The sequence below is a fragment of the Alosa sapidissima genome, chromosome 4, assembly GCF_018492685.1.
Source record: "Alosa sapidissima isolate fAloSap1 chromosome 4, fAloSap1.pri, whole genome shotgun sequence".
Taxonomy (NCBI): Eukaryota; Metazoa; Chordata; class Actinopteri; order Clupeiformes; family Clupeidae; genus Alosa; species Alosa sapidissima.
The window spans coordinates 7,874,419-7,888,602 of record NC_055960.1 but is presented as its reverse complement, the minus strand read 5'-3'; the positions used below and the strand labels follow the sequence as shown (position 1 = coordinate 7,888,602).

Sequence of the window (14,184 nt, the reverse complement as noted above, 5' to 3'; positions counted from 1 at the left end):
TGTGCTTGGGTAATGCCTGTGTTCCATGTACTATGTACGATGTATAGTGAGTCTATGTAAAATGGTCTATAATTGTTGTAGCTTGTATGACATCTTTTTTATGTATGTGTCGCCGATGCTCTCTGGTTGCCCAAAGACTTACTTACACTTACTTACTTGCTTACAACCATCACATCATACAACCATCACATCAGCAGACAAATACATCTCAATGCCCACAACTCCAGAGGAACTGTATTCAACTCGACTCCAAACACGAATGATTAGCATTGGTCAGAAGAATTGGCCTGCGCAGATCAGAGCACGGGTCACTCTGCTCCAGAGTCCTGCACGGGTCCATGCCCACACCTGCCAAGTTCAGCACCAGATCCGACCCGTCACCCGTGTTAATATCAAAACCGTTTTGGTTCTCATCCGCTACCCGCCAGCACAGATGCTCAATAGCACACACAGTAAACATGCTCAATAGCACACACAGTAAACATGCTCAATAGCACACACAGTACACAGATGCTCAATAGCACACACAGTATAAACAGATGCTCAATAGCACACAGTATAAACAGATGCTCAATAGCACACACAGTAAACATGCTCAATAGCACACACAGTACACAGATGCTCAATAGCACACACAGTATAAACAGATGCTCAATAGCACACACAGTAAACAGATGCTCAATAGCACACACAGTAAACAGATGCTCAATAGCACACACAGTAAACAGATGCTCAGTATAGCACACACAGTAAACAGATGCTCAATAGCACACACCGTAAACAGATGCTCAGTAGCACATACAGTAAACATGCTCAATAGCACACAGTAAACAGATGCTCAATAGCACACAGTAAACATGCTCAATAGCACACACAGTAAACATTCTCAATAGCACACACAGTAAACATGCTCAGTAGCACACACAGTAAACGTGCTCAATAGCACACACAGTAAACGTGCTCAGTAGCACACACAGTAAACAGATGCTCTGGGAGAGGGTCAGCTATGATTGGTAGCCTCTTCATCTGTAAGCGCAGGTGTTACCTTTGCCCCTAATGTGCACGTCATGGTGTTAAACTTTACTGCTATTAGATACTCCTAATGTGCACGTCATGGTGTTAAACTTTACTGCTATTAGATACTCCTAATGTGCACGTCATGGTGTTAAACTTTACTGCTATTAGATACTCCTAATGTGCACGTCATGGTGTTAAACTTCACTGCTATTAGATACTCCTAATGTGCATGTCATGGTGTTAAACTTCACTGCTATTAGATACTCCTAATGTGCACGTCATGGTGTTAAACTTTACTGCTATTAGATACTCCTTTACCCCTCGTGCAGGTCATGGTGTTAAACTTTAAGGGCTCAACATGCTTCTACGTCAACTCCACGGCGTAGCTATGCTGCCATTCCTACAGCGTCGTGACCATTTTATGGCAACTAAACGTGTGTGTTGCAGGTGCTGCTGTGGAACCTGCAGAAGACTCGGCCGCTGTGGGCAGTGGACCTGCAGGACTCCCATGAGCAGGCGGAACAGGCGGGTCGTCCCGGTCAGCTGTTCAACCCCCCGCTGGCCCACTGCCCATCCAGTTCAACCCCCCGCAGGCCCATCCGCCTCCTCCTGTGGGGATCTGCTGGCCTGCGCTGCCGAGGACGGCCGTCTGCACCTGCTGCGCGTGGGCACAGGGTCTCATCTGGACCACCAGGGGGCGCTACAGGGCCACAGCCAGGGCGCCTCGCAGGCCCACTTCGTCCACTTCCTGCCGCACCCCTACTGGCTGCTCTCCGCCGGCAACGACGGCCTGGTGGCCCTGTGGGACGTCAGCGCTCACGCGCGCCCCCCGGAGGCCAAGGCCAGCAACAGCAGCCGACCGCCAGCCAGCCGCAGGAAAGCCAGAATCAGGCCGAAGGGCCGACGCCCACCAGCCACAGCCACGCCCCTGGGGGAGGAGCATGCAGGAGGCCCACAGAGTGCAGCCGCGGGGGAGGGTGTGTGTGAGGGGGCCGAGGCGGGTGTGTGTGGGGCAGGCCCAGGGACACAGGAGAGTACCGGACCCGCTCTCAGCTTCACACACACGGACAAAGTGAACTGGGTCTGCCCCGCCCTGCTCCAGGGCACACCCAGCGTGGTGGTGGCCGACCAGAGCGCCGATCTATACGTGTACCCCCTGACCCTCTAGTGCTGCCCCCTACTGGCCGACCAGAGCGCCGATCTATACGTGTACCCCCTGACCCTCTAGTGCTGCCCCCTACTGGCCGACCAGAGGGCCGATCTATACGTGTACCCCCTGACCCTCTAGTGCTGCCCCCTACTGGCCGATCAGAGCGCTGATTTATACGTGTACCCCCTGACCGCGCTCTAGAGTGTGTGTTTATTAGTGAAAGGTAATAAACTGTGGGCTGCAACATTCACAAAGTATTTCTAACAGAAAGAGAGGTGATGAGTCTGTGTGTGTGTGTGTTTGTCTGTGTGTGTGTGTGTTTGTATGTATGTGTGTGTGTGATGGTGATGATGATGATGATGGTGATGACCTGATATGTGTGTGTGTGTGTGATGGTGATGATGATGGTGGTGATGACCTGACGTGTGTGTGTGTGTGTGTGTGTGTGTGTGATGGCGGCAGCGGTGATGATGGTGGTGATGTCCTGATGTGTGTGTGTGTGTGTGATGATGATGATGATGATGATGATGATGTGTGCCCCTGATGGAGCTCACTGCACCTGAAGTGTGTGCAGCACGAGACTCACCTGCAGCACGAGACTCACCTGCAGCAGAACTACTGGGTCCTGGTCAGTGAATCCTGATTGGCTGGGATCTTAGATCAGTGAGCCCTGATTGGCTGGGATCTTAGATCAGTGAGCCCTGATTGGTTGGGATCTTAGTTTGGGGCAACATATCAACCCATTCAATCTTATCTGACATCACTGGCTTTGAATAAAAACAAAAACTGTGCCTCTGGCAGAAAGCCTTGTGTGTGTTATATTCTTTATGAAAGACTTGTGTGTGTGTTTGTTATATACTTTAGGAAAGTCTTGTGTGTGTGTGTGTGTGTGTTATATTTTTAAGAAAGCCTTGTGTGTGTGTGTGTGTGTTATATTTTTAGGAAAGCCTTGTGTGTGTGTGTGTGTTATATTTTTAGGAAAGCCTTGTGTTTGTGTGTGTTATATTTTTTATGATAGCCGTGTGTGTGTAGTTTTTATGTGTCTTGTGTATTTCAGTAGGTTCTTTGTTCCAGTGATGCTAATTTTGAACAGGTGTAGTATCTCACTGATAAATGATTATAAACAGGTGTAGTATCACTGATAAATGATTATAAACAGGTGTAGTTGTGTGTCACTGATAAATGATTACAAAACAGGTGTAGTGTTAGAGTGTATGTTTACTGTGTATCCATTCCATGACGAGAATATGTTCTAACTAACACACTGTAGGAGTGAGTTGAAAACGTACTCAAGTAGAAGGTTGGTCAAACAGATCTTTGCCACCATTTACTGGATTCACTCCCCCTACGCTACCCTATGCTCCGGAACAGCTGCTGTGTTCCACCACGGTACAGGTGCTGCTGTTAATTTGCATATATAAACATAAAATCTCAAAAACTTGTAATACATTTTGTCTTTGGTATGATGTCATTAATCAACTGGAGAAGTTTCATAGTGATATAAATTATTCCCCCCCCTATTAGAGTGTTGAGCACAACTTTGGCCTTTAATCTAAAAAAATAATTTAAAAAAAATATGTTCCACTCCATCCTCGGCGGAAGACTTTTAGTATATGATTCAGGAGGGTATTAGGACCAATAAAAACTATAAGGCATTTCTGTTGCAATTTTCTTTTTGGGCTAGATTGACTGGCCTAATAGGCCTATTCTAACTTTCGCACTGCACCATGGACTTCTCTTCGTCATTCACACACACAGAACTCAAACACGCTGAATTAAATGCCCATGGCTGCACATGTCATTTTACATTAAGTCGTCCACTCTCAAGTGAAGGGAATAGGCCTACATTTCTTGCACATCAGACTGCCAGTAAGGCTCGCAGCGAAGGACGTTGCTGAGCACGCCCACATACCGTTTATCTAATGTGGCGCAGGCGCAACACAGCACCGAACACTTGGTAGACGCGGTCCCGTTCCCCAACGCCGCACTCTCTACAGGTGAGACACTCTACACGTTTAACTTCAGGCTCTACCGCGGTGCGACGCCAGCCTCATAGATATTGGAGCCTATCAGGTAAAGCAAGCCTCTACTTCAGACTCACTGACGAACACGTGGTAGACGCGGTCCCGTTCCCCAACGCCGCACTCTCTACAGGTGAGACACTCTACACGTTTAACTTCAGGCTCTACCGCGGTGCGACGCCAGCCTCATAGATATTGGAGCCTATCAGGTAAAGCAAGCCTCTACTTCAGACTCACTCGGGAAAAAGTTTGATAAAACAATTCACATTGTGGATTTCATAATTGTGATATGTAGATGGAATAGACGCATTAACATTCATTTATCTGGACCACAAACGAGCGCTTTCCTTTATAATTTACATTAAATCCGTCCAAATGTTTGGGAAAGTTGTTGCGTTGTGTTCAGCCGCGCAAGAGGGGCGATGTGGAGGCGTTTACCTGCATGCTGGTTAACTCGGTGTCCTCAGACTGCGCAGTAAAGTTTGCCCTTCGTAGGCCTCCGAAAACCTCGCGGACATGTTGAGATGGGGTGGGGGCCAGGAGATTCAAATGGAGAAGTTTATGTTTGCGAGCTTTAACAATTTAAAACCCAACGGTTTATCCATTGTGGCTACTTTCATCTCTGCAGACTCTTTAAAAAGTAAGCTACTACCAGTCAGCCATTCAAGTCCTTTGTGTATCTTTATGTTACAATCCTGGTCCTTTTTGGGACAAAAGTATTGATCATAGGCCAAGTCATCCCACGCAGCTATTGATATCTGACGACACGCTGACAGGGATCCGATTGGCACGATTGCATTCATTCCTTAAATGTGAACAAACATTACACTACCAGCACACACACGTTTATTACATTAAGCACATTGGAGGCTCCACTTAGATAGATAGACAGATGGATAGATACTTTATTGATCCCCAAGGGAAAATTCAACTTATTTACCATGATCCCTAGCCTGGCGAGCCAGACCCACATTAAAATGTAGGGTCTGGGCACTCACCGTTCGCAGTGCTCAGTCCGAGGGGCGGAATAATCAGTTGTCTTTCAAATTCCCTCTGCAAGCAATAGGACGCAATAGGATATTTGTTTTCAAGTAGCAGGGAATTCAAGCCAAACTGTTGAAGCTCTGCCACCAATCATTATGTTAAGCCCACCAAACGACTCTATACACAATTTCAATGCCCTGATTAAGTTTCGATTTCTGGAGCTCACAAGCCAACGGAGAGTTGCTAGACTAGCCCTGGCAGCAAATGTAATTGTAGCCCTGCTGGGGCGCGTCTAGATTTCTAGGCTACATGATCCCCCCCTAACTCAGTGATTTTCAACCAGTGTGCCGTGAGAGATCAGGTGTACCGCGGGAAATTGTCCAATTTCACTTAATTGGTCCTAAACATTAACTATTTAGTTGTTGCAAAGTAGGCTAGGATATTGTTGAGTAGGCTATCTGTGCCTGCAATGTAGCCTTGAGAACTGGCGGCGAAAATGGATATTAGAAAGCTACAGTGGGCAGTGCTTCGACTTGGCCAGCTTCACTCGCGGTCCATGCGGTATCACGCGACTTTAATTTGTATTTTTCCAGTGAGACGCTGCAACAACCCAAACAACCGGTAGATGGCTCAAGTGAGCAGGGTGTCTCGTAAAAAGAAATGGAGCCTGGAAAACCCTACACAGACTTCACTACAGACTTTAGCAGACTGGTTTAGAAATAATGTAATAGCCAGAAATATGCCTGCCCTGCCCTAATAAAGAAATATTTGGTTAACTGCGAGTGAATCCCGTTTGCAGCCGTAGACGCAGGACAAATGAAACATTCTGGTTTTCTCCGAGTGCAACGATGATAGACAGACATCATTTGGAGTATTAACCTCCGTTGCTCAGCCAAATGCCTTCCTGTTACGTCCTGTTATCACGGAGTTACAGGCGATAAACGATTTTTGATGGTCACAAGTTTACTTCATTAGGGACTGTTCGTTATTTATTTAAGGGGCTACCGGAGGAGTTTTGGGAGCATTAGTCCAAAAAGACGTGACCCTCCCTCGCCAGCAATACATTTTTCTATGACCCTCCAAAGTGATTATGAAAGAATCACTGTGAACTTTTTCCGGGTTTATCGCCTACTGTATTTTAACGTTTTCACATATTTGGCCATAAGCCGTTTATCATAGGCTATCACGAAACCAAACTACAAAGGCGAACACTTTAACAGGGGGAATTAATTGGGCATGAATCATGCTGAACGCTATTTCGCTACCTTAGAATAATAAGGTTCTATCTGCGTTTTGAGTAGGTAGAACCGGGATGATTGAAACGGGGACGAATGAAACATTCCGGTTTTCTCCGAGTGCAACGATGATAGACAGTCATCATTTGGACAAAACATGGAGCATATTAACCTCCGTTGCTCAGCCAAATGCCTTCCTGTTACGTCCTGGTATCACGGAGTTACAAGCGATAAACGATTTTTGATGGTCACAAGTTTACTTCATTAGCGGTTTATTTTTTTGGATTATTAAAGAGTGTTTTTCATTTAAAGGGTTGACTTCGTGCTTATTCAGTAGAGCATGTAGTGCTCTCCCCAATCCCAGACGTTCACATTGCATGTTTGTTTGTAATGGATGCAACCGCGAGATAGGCTATGCATTTGACAATGAGTTGTTAACAGAACCAAGACCTATAGCCCAGCAGCAATCTAGTGACTGATCGTTATTTATTGAAGGGGCCACCGGAGGAATTTTGAGTGCTTCAGTTGGAAGTTGCATGACCCTCTCTTGCCTGCTAGAAATTGTTCAATGACCCTCCGACAGAATTGTTAAAGACATGACCTGCCAATTGTCTTCCGCCCGCGCCACAGCCACACACTTTGTGATAACGTTCTTAAATCAATCTTTCCCGTGAGCTTGCATACCAGTCCTTCCTTTTCAAATGTGTTGCGCCTGTTTGCACAATTTCACAAATAATCATATGTGATTAATAGTATGACAAATAATCCCTGTGCACGGGGACCGAAACAATGCATGCCAACTTTTTCCGTGTTTATCACTATTTTAACTTTCCCCGCTGTCTTGCCGTTTTAATGTTTTCGCGTAGAATATCCCATATTTTAATACTCTCATAACAGCCCTGCCATCGGGCCTGTCTCTGTGTTGCTCTGTTGCTACCCCTTGCCCTTCCAACGAAACAGATGTCTTCAAATAATCGTTTTCTTTGCTTGAAGGCGAACTTAGAGTGATGTTAACCTATTTAAGTTTAACGGCGCGATTGTCGCGAAAGCACGATTCATTGGCGCTTGCATGTTCGGCCTTATGTCTACGTGCGCACCTGAGGCTACTCGGCTGCAAGAGAAATAATTTCCCCTGTTTGTATGTTCACTGCAAGTTGGCCTACCATAACTTACCAACTCTGCACTGTAGACTGGCTATTTATATTTTTCTGTGAAATAAGCAAATGTATTTGTTCAACTTTATGAAGCAGAATTACGCATAGGGTACTTGGAACATAATACATTTGACAAAGGAAAGATGAATGTTGCTAGTGACAAAATATTAACTTTCAGTGTTTTACGATGTCTTTGTCATGGGGAAGTGTTTTTCCCCATGCATTTATTCTAGGTTACTGTCAGTGACTGCCGTGAGAGAAGCGGGTTCTGTGTTTCGTTCATGTCAGTGACTGACGCGAGAGAAGCGGGGTCTGTGTTGTGTTGCGTTGCGTTGCGTTAATTTATTTTCATTGGGCATACCGTGCCGTGCCGTCCACAGCTCTTCAGTTCTGACAAAGCCAAAATTACTCCTTTTGAAACAATGAGTGCAGGAAGCGCGTTTGTATGGTTATATTGCTTGACGGAGGGGGGGGGGGGGGTGGTGTCCCAAGCAGCTTTCAGCCATAAGGCTACTTTGAGAACATTTCAATTCACCCGACACTAATATTCAAAATGTTGAAAACTATTTCGGCATAGCCTATAAAGCAGTTTAATTAAATGGAATGTTAGTTGTAAACAAATGAGCTACTTGGTGAGGCTTGGCCTCACAGATGCGCTCGTGCCTTAGATGGCAGGAAAAATCTTCACGATAGGCCTATTAAATAACCACCCGATTCACGTTGGCTGGGGGGAAGGGGGGCCATCAGACAATTGTGCCCAGTTAATCCGGCCCATCCCCCAAAAAATCCCACCTTCCCACCTCTGACAGCTTAAAAGAAGTCAAGAGGACTCCTTACTCACAGACCTATTCACAAACCTGCTGTTTTGAAATCCTATGCAGCTACAGGAGCTTCCAATCGCGAGGAAGCAATTTTGCATTGTAGGCATAACTAACATGCAATAACGCCGCCAACAACAACCAAAACTAGGCTAATCATTGTCAACATGTACATTAAATGTAACATTATTGTGAATCAAATTAAAATGTTCTCTTTTGCAAACGTAGGCATAGTAACAGAATAATTTAATAATGTTACAAAGATACTACATCAATCCGTATGTTTCATTGGGCCACTAGGCTATTTGTTTTGCCTTGATTCATTTAGGCTAGGCCTTTTTATTCAGGGGCCGTATTCACAAAGAATTTTAAGGCTAAAAGTAGCTCCTAACTGGCGAATTTAGGAGCAACTCCTAAAAATAATGGGCGTGGCACTCCTAACTTCAGGACTCCTAATTTTTTCACAAAAAGTAATTCACGAAGCATTTTAGACCTAAAAGTAGCACCTAAGTCTGGGACAGCTTAAGTCGAGAGGACTCCTAACTCACTAAGACCTATTCATAAACAGCTTTTTTGTGGCATTTTACGTTGCGATGTTTTGAAATAGCCTATGCACAACAGGAGCTTCCAATCGCGAGGGAACAATTTTGCATTCATAAAAGGGATGCAATAACGCCACCAACAACAACCAAAACTACTCATTGTTAACATGTAAATGAAATGTAACGTTTCATTGTGAATCAAATTAAAATGTTCTCCTCTTTGCAAACGTAGCCTAGGCATATGGTGACAGATTAATTTAATAATGTTGCAAAGGTAGGCTACTGCATCAATCCATAGGCCTATGTTTCATTAGGCTACTAAGCTATCTGTTTTGCCTTACTCTTTATTCATTTAGGCTAGGCCTTTTTATTCAGTTATTAATCATCTTCCGTCCTTCGCACTACTTGTGTAGCGCACGCATTCTCCGACCTGTCACCTGTCAGTCATCATCGGAAGAGAGGTGTTGGGAATTCCCGCGTTACAATCGTCAGCCAATCAAGGTGGTCACTTCAGTCAAGCTCGTGCATGAGTAATGACGTCATCCATAGCCACGAAGACTCACTCCTAGTTTAGGAGTTGTCTGAAAGGCTTTGTGAATAACTTTTAAGAGAAAACTCCAATCTAAAATCTGTAAGTGCGATTTAGGAGTAGCCTACTCCTAGTAGTAAGATAAAAGCCTTTGTGAATAGCCTACGGCCCCAGTTATTCATCATCTTCCGTCCTTGTGTAGCGCACGCATTCTGAGACCTGTCACTCATCATCGTAAGGGAGGTGTTTGGAATCATGCCCGCCAGCCCGCGTTACAATCATCAGCCAATCAAGGTGGTCACGCTTGCCCATTTACCCAAATTAATGTTCGAATATTACTGATGATCATTGTTATTTAAGAACATGCAGTGTGCGTAGGGTACCAAAAACATCTTGCTCGTAAAAAAGCATCATAACGCACATTCTGGCGGGTCTGTTATTTACTGTAGGCTGCGCAAACCACATGCCTTTATTTTGGGCAAGCCTGCATTCATTCAACCTTTATTTATTCTCGGAGGGTCATTGAGGGAAGCCCTCATTTTCAATGAAGCCGAAATTACAGAAGCGAAGCAAAGCGCCCCACAAACAAGACAACATTCGAGGCCTTCTGTTGAAGAATTTTATATAAAGCCTGCGCTGACAGTAATCCTCCTGCCCCTGATAGGCCTACCACAGCTGTGGATAGTGTGGAATGTTCAAGTAATAACCCAATCCAATGTGTGTCTCAATTGTCCCCCGCTGACCACCTCACACATTTCTCTAGATTTTGCAAAGAACTTACATGACACAATGTCATAAAATATGCCAGTTTTAGGACACAGAATAATGTTTGTAATGATGCCAGGTATTGTCGAAGGTGCATGGTGAAGTGAAATTCTTACTTTGGAAAACAAACATTTGCCGATATCATCGCCGATCATCAGAATATTGCAACAGATTCTGTGTTCTGGACTGTAGGTAACTTGTTAAGCCAGTGGTTCTCAAACTTTTATTTCATTCCCCACTTTGATCAAGGGGCATGACTGATGATAGTGGAGATAACGTGTTATCCCGAGGCTTTTGCAAGTCAGCATCTTCGACGGTAGTCTATTAAAAATATAAGTTTTCAATGTCCTAAACGGAGAGCCATACTTTATTGTTTTTAACGATCTCTATGCTACTCACAAAAATGTAGGCATGGGGACATGATGAAGTAGGTTATCCAACTGTCGTGTGTTAAATTATTGTGATTACGAGCCAGTGGTTTTCAAACATTATGCGTGACTCGGACATCTAACTAAATGCAACAGGCTCATATCGTCCTCGCATTCGCAAAAAGAGGACCAGTGTTTTGTCAAATTGCAAATAGCTATTCGTTTTAACTATTTTTTTATGATGGTAGCCTATACAAAAAGCACTTCATACTATCTTAATCTTGGAATATGGGGAGGGAAGTGGCGCGTCTGCAGTCAGCCAAATATGAATGTAATTCTGTGGCATAAAGCAGATGTAATTGTTTATTGTACAGAAAAATAAAAATGACATGTCAAGCAGTCAATTGACTACATTGCAGTCAAGAAGTAGGGCAAATTAATTTACGAAACCAAAACGTGGGTCATAGTTGTCTAAGCCTCTATTGCGTAGCCTGTTAAAAACGTCGCCAGATAGTATTAAATCGGCAACAACATTGTTTTCTGCAGAAGCCTACCCAAGGCTACAGATTAATTCTGAACAGTTATTTCTCTACTGGCTCAATTATCACACCACTGTTTTGATTTGCGTAGTTGCGTTAACCCCAACACTGACAATAATGTAGACGGCACATTTCGATTTTCGTGTAGTCAAGCCTTAAGCACCCAAGTAGCCTAAATCGAGGTAATGTTTAATTATGCATGATTTATTTTGTTATTGAATTCGTAGGCTGGGATTACTCTCGGCAACAATTATGTAAGGGACGGCAGGCAGAGCGACGCACAGTGGCTGAAAGTGGTACTAAAGCTTCACGCAGCTTCACGCCGCGTAATGCGCGAATGAAGTGGTCATTTGAAAGCGATGCCCACTGTAGATACGCATTTGGCTCCAGAACATAATCATGATATGGCGGCGACAATCAAGGCCAAAGAAGTATGGAGCTAAATTTGTCTCAATCAGGCTTGGAATTTCACCATTCTGGGGGCAAGGCCACTTGGCCTTCAGTTGGGCATATTTGGTGGGGGGCACAAAGGCCCCATGTCAGGGCCCCAAGGCCAAAGTTAACTATACAGTAGTAGGCTATAAAAATGATCAAAGTTGTATTTAGCCTATTCACTGCAGTAGACCTGCATCACTGTATGAAACATTACAAAAACATGAAACATGACATATTACATAGAACTGTAAATCATCTGATCATCTAATATTTACAGATATATAGGCTATATATAACATTTATTTTATATTTGGCCTGTTATGAAATCATGTATTGAACAATTTAAGCACAGCTCAGCTTTAAGAAACTCAAATAGCCTAGATGCATGCTTAGCATTTTGTGATCATTAATGCTACTTTCACATACTCTTAGTCAGCTGTCCTCTGATTTACCAATATCTAGGCGATATTTGTAACATTTATTTTGTATTTGGCCCGTTATTAAATCATGTGGAACAGTGCAAAAGCCAAAATTTGGAGACATCCATGGATGTCGAACTTTACTGCAAATTCAAAACTGGATTACTCTGGAACGGCTAACTGTACAGGGGACTGCTTTACACCTTTGTGTTCGGTAAGGTCTCCTGTTTATTCTGATATATGGTTTGTCATGTGTTAAAAGAAGGGTTCGTAAAGTATTCCACCGAGATGAATGGGTAGGGAGATCATGGGACGCAAAACCTTCAGTAGAATGTATGATTAAATTGAATGATATTGTTTACTTTTCTCGCGAACCGTTCAACACCGCAATTATCGGCTAACATTGTTTAAAAGGTGAGAAAAAGCTCTTTCATGTGATACTTGTGATGTCTGTGTGATGAATAGGCTACGTCGCGAGTAGTTCAACTGAAAAAGGGTGAATTTGGACGCACTTTCTTTCTTGCGCTGTCACTTTCTCCACTGCGTAAAAGACTAAATTAATTTGCGCTGTGAATGCCAAGATTATTTTGACAGGCCACAGGCTAAATAAAAATCGCTATTAGTAGGACGCAAAGCAGAATATTGAAAGAAGGGGGCACCAAGGCCACCGTGGCCTGTAAACCTCTGATTTTCAAAGGGGCCTCACGGCCAATGCAAGGGGCTACGACGGCCATGGCCGTCGTGGCCGCCGTGAAATTCCTACCCTGGTCTCAATAATATTTGTATATGTGCAGAGGGGGATCCACAAATATTTCTTGACTTGCATTTGTGTTTTGACATCCACAAATAAAAAAAAAAATAAAAAAAATCATTTATAACTTCTAAATTGGTTTTCACAATTGTAGATGTGTATTTGTAAACGAAATGGCATTGGTAAAACTGAAAATTGCCTTTGTGAAATCTAATTTTGCATTTGTGGATCACCAGCACACACAGTTTTCGTTTTCGCATTTGTGGATCAGCATTTGTGGATCACGTATTTTTGAGACAAACTTTGCGGCAGAGAAGCCACCCAGATCCACAAGTAGCCTGCTGACACTGTCTAATCCAGTAGATGGCAGTGTTGTTCTATGGGACTCGTAACCAAAGATTCTTTGCTCATAACACACAGAGCTAGCGAACCTAGTTCTTAAATCTAACAAGTTATGCCTTTTACAACAAGCTTTTTGATGGATAAGTGGTGTTTAATTTCCATAATCTTTGTTTAGTAAACGCATAAAACTGTCAGTTTGCAAGCGAAATCAAGAATTACGATCTTTGAGTTTGAGAAATATTTGTGGATCCCCCTCTGCGCATGTATGCAAATATTATTGAGACAAATTTAGCTCCATAAAGAAGCAACGGGTGTCTCTGATTGACGGCAAGTGTCTACACGACTCTGGGTTTTTTGAAACCGGTGAATTTATTTGATCGGTTAATGGCCTCCTTACACCAAACAACTTTGACAAGATTTGGGAAAGATTCTTAAGAGTGGAGTCTTTTGAATAAAGCTTGAATGGGAGGCATTAGTTAAAAGACTACAATCTTTCAAGAATCTTTCCCAAATCTTGTCAAAGTTGTTTGGTGTAAGGGGGCCATTAGGTGTTTGCCTCAAGCAATATGGCCGCCGATGACTGCTAGATAAGTAGGCCTACTTGAAAAGGAAAGGTGCAGAATCTGAACTGATCTGTAAACAAATGAGATTACACTGTGTGGAATTCTGTTACATTTTCAGTTGATGGTGTGCTGCTGTACACGGCCCTCGTATACCAGGAGCCTCCGCTCATCACCAAGATCAAAAAGGAACTGGAGCAGCTTTTAAAGGTGATGCTGCTCTCTGATGTTGCCCTGATGAACTCAGGAAAGGTCCTAGGTCATACTATCTACATGGTAATGTGGGGAAATGTTTGTTTGTGTGGAGACTGAAGTCCACCACACCGAGGACATCATGCCTCCCTCTCCCTCTTGTCAGCACAGCAGCAGGAGCATCAGGCTGAGTTAAGAGAATCAGCGCAGAATGGCCCTCACCAGGATCCTGATTGCTGGAGGGCTGCTACTCTGCCTCTACACACTCTGCTCCTCCACAGCAACGGCAGAGCCGTAAGTGTGTGTATATATATATCACACACACACACACACACACACACACAGCAACACCAGAGCCGTGAG

General features: G+C 43.9%; 1 protein-coding gene across 6 annotated transcripts in view; it reads left to right on the top strand.

Moving 5' to 3' along the window:
• Nucleotides 1-4,013: 4,013 nt before the first annotated feature.
• Nucleotides 4,014-14,184, top strand: part of LOC121707223 (alpha-2-macroglobulin-like protein 1) — a 38,717-nt gene continuing 28,546 nt past the window's right edge. The window contains exons 1-3 of one of the 6 annotated variants that reach the window (XM_042089617.1): nt 4,014-4,164; nt 13,751-13,839; nt 13,993-14,115. In XM_042089617.1, the coding sequence (XP_041945551.1) occupies nt 14,033-14,115 (83 nt within the window). In that variant the 5' untranslated portion in view covers nt 4,014-4,164; nt 13,751-13,839; nt 13,993-14,032. The other 5 variants (XM_042089614.1, XM_042089616.1, XM_042089613.1 and 2 more) reach the window with 5 other exon arrangements.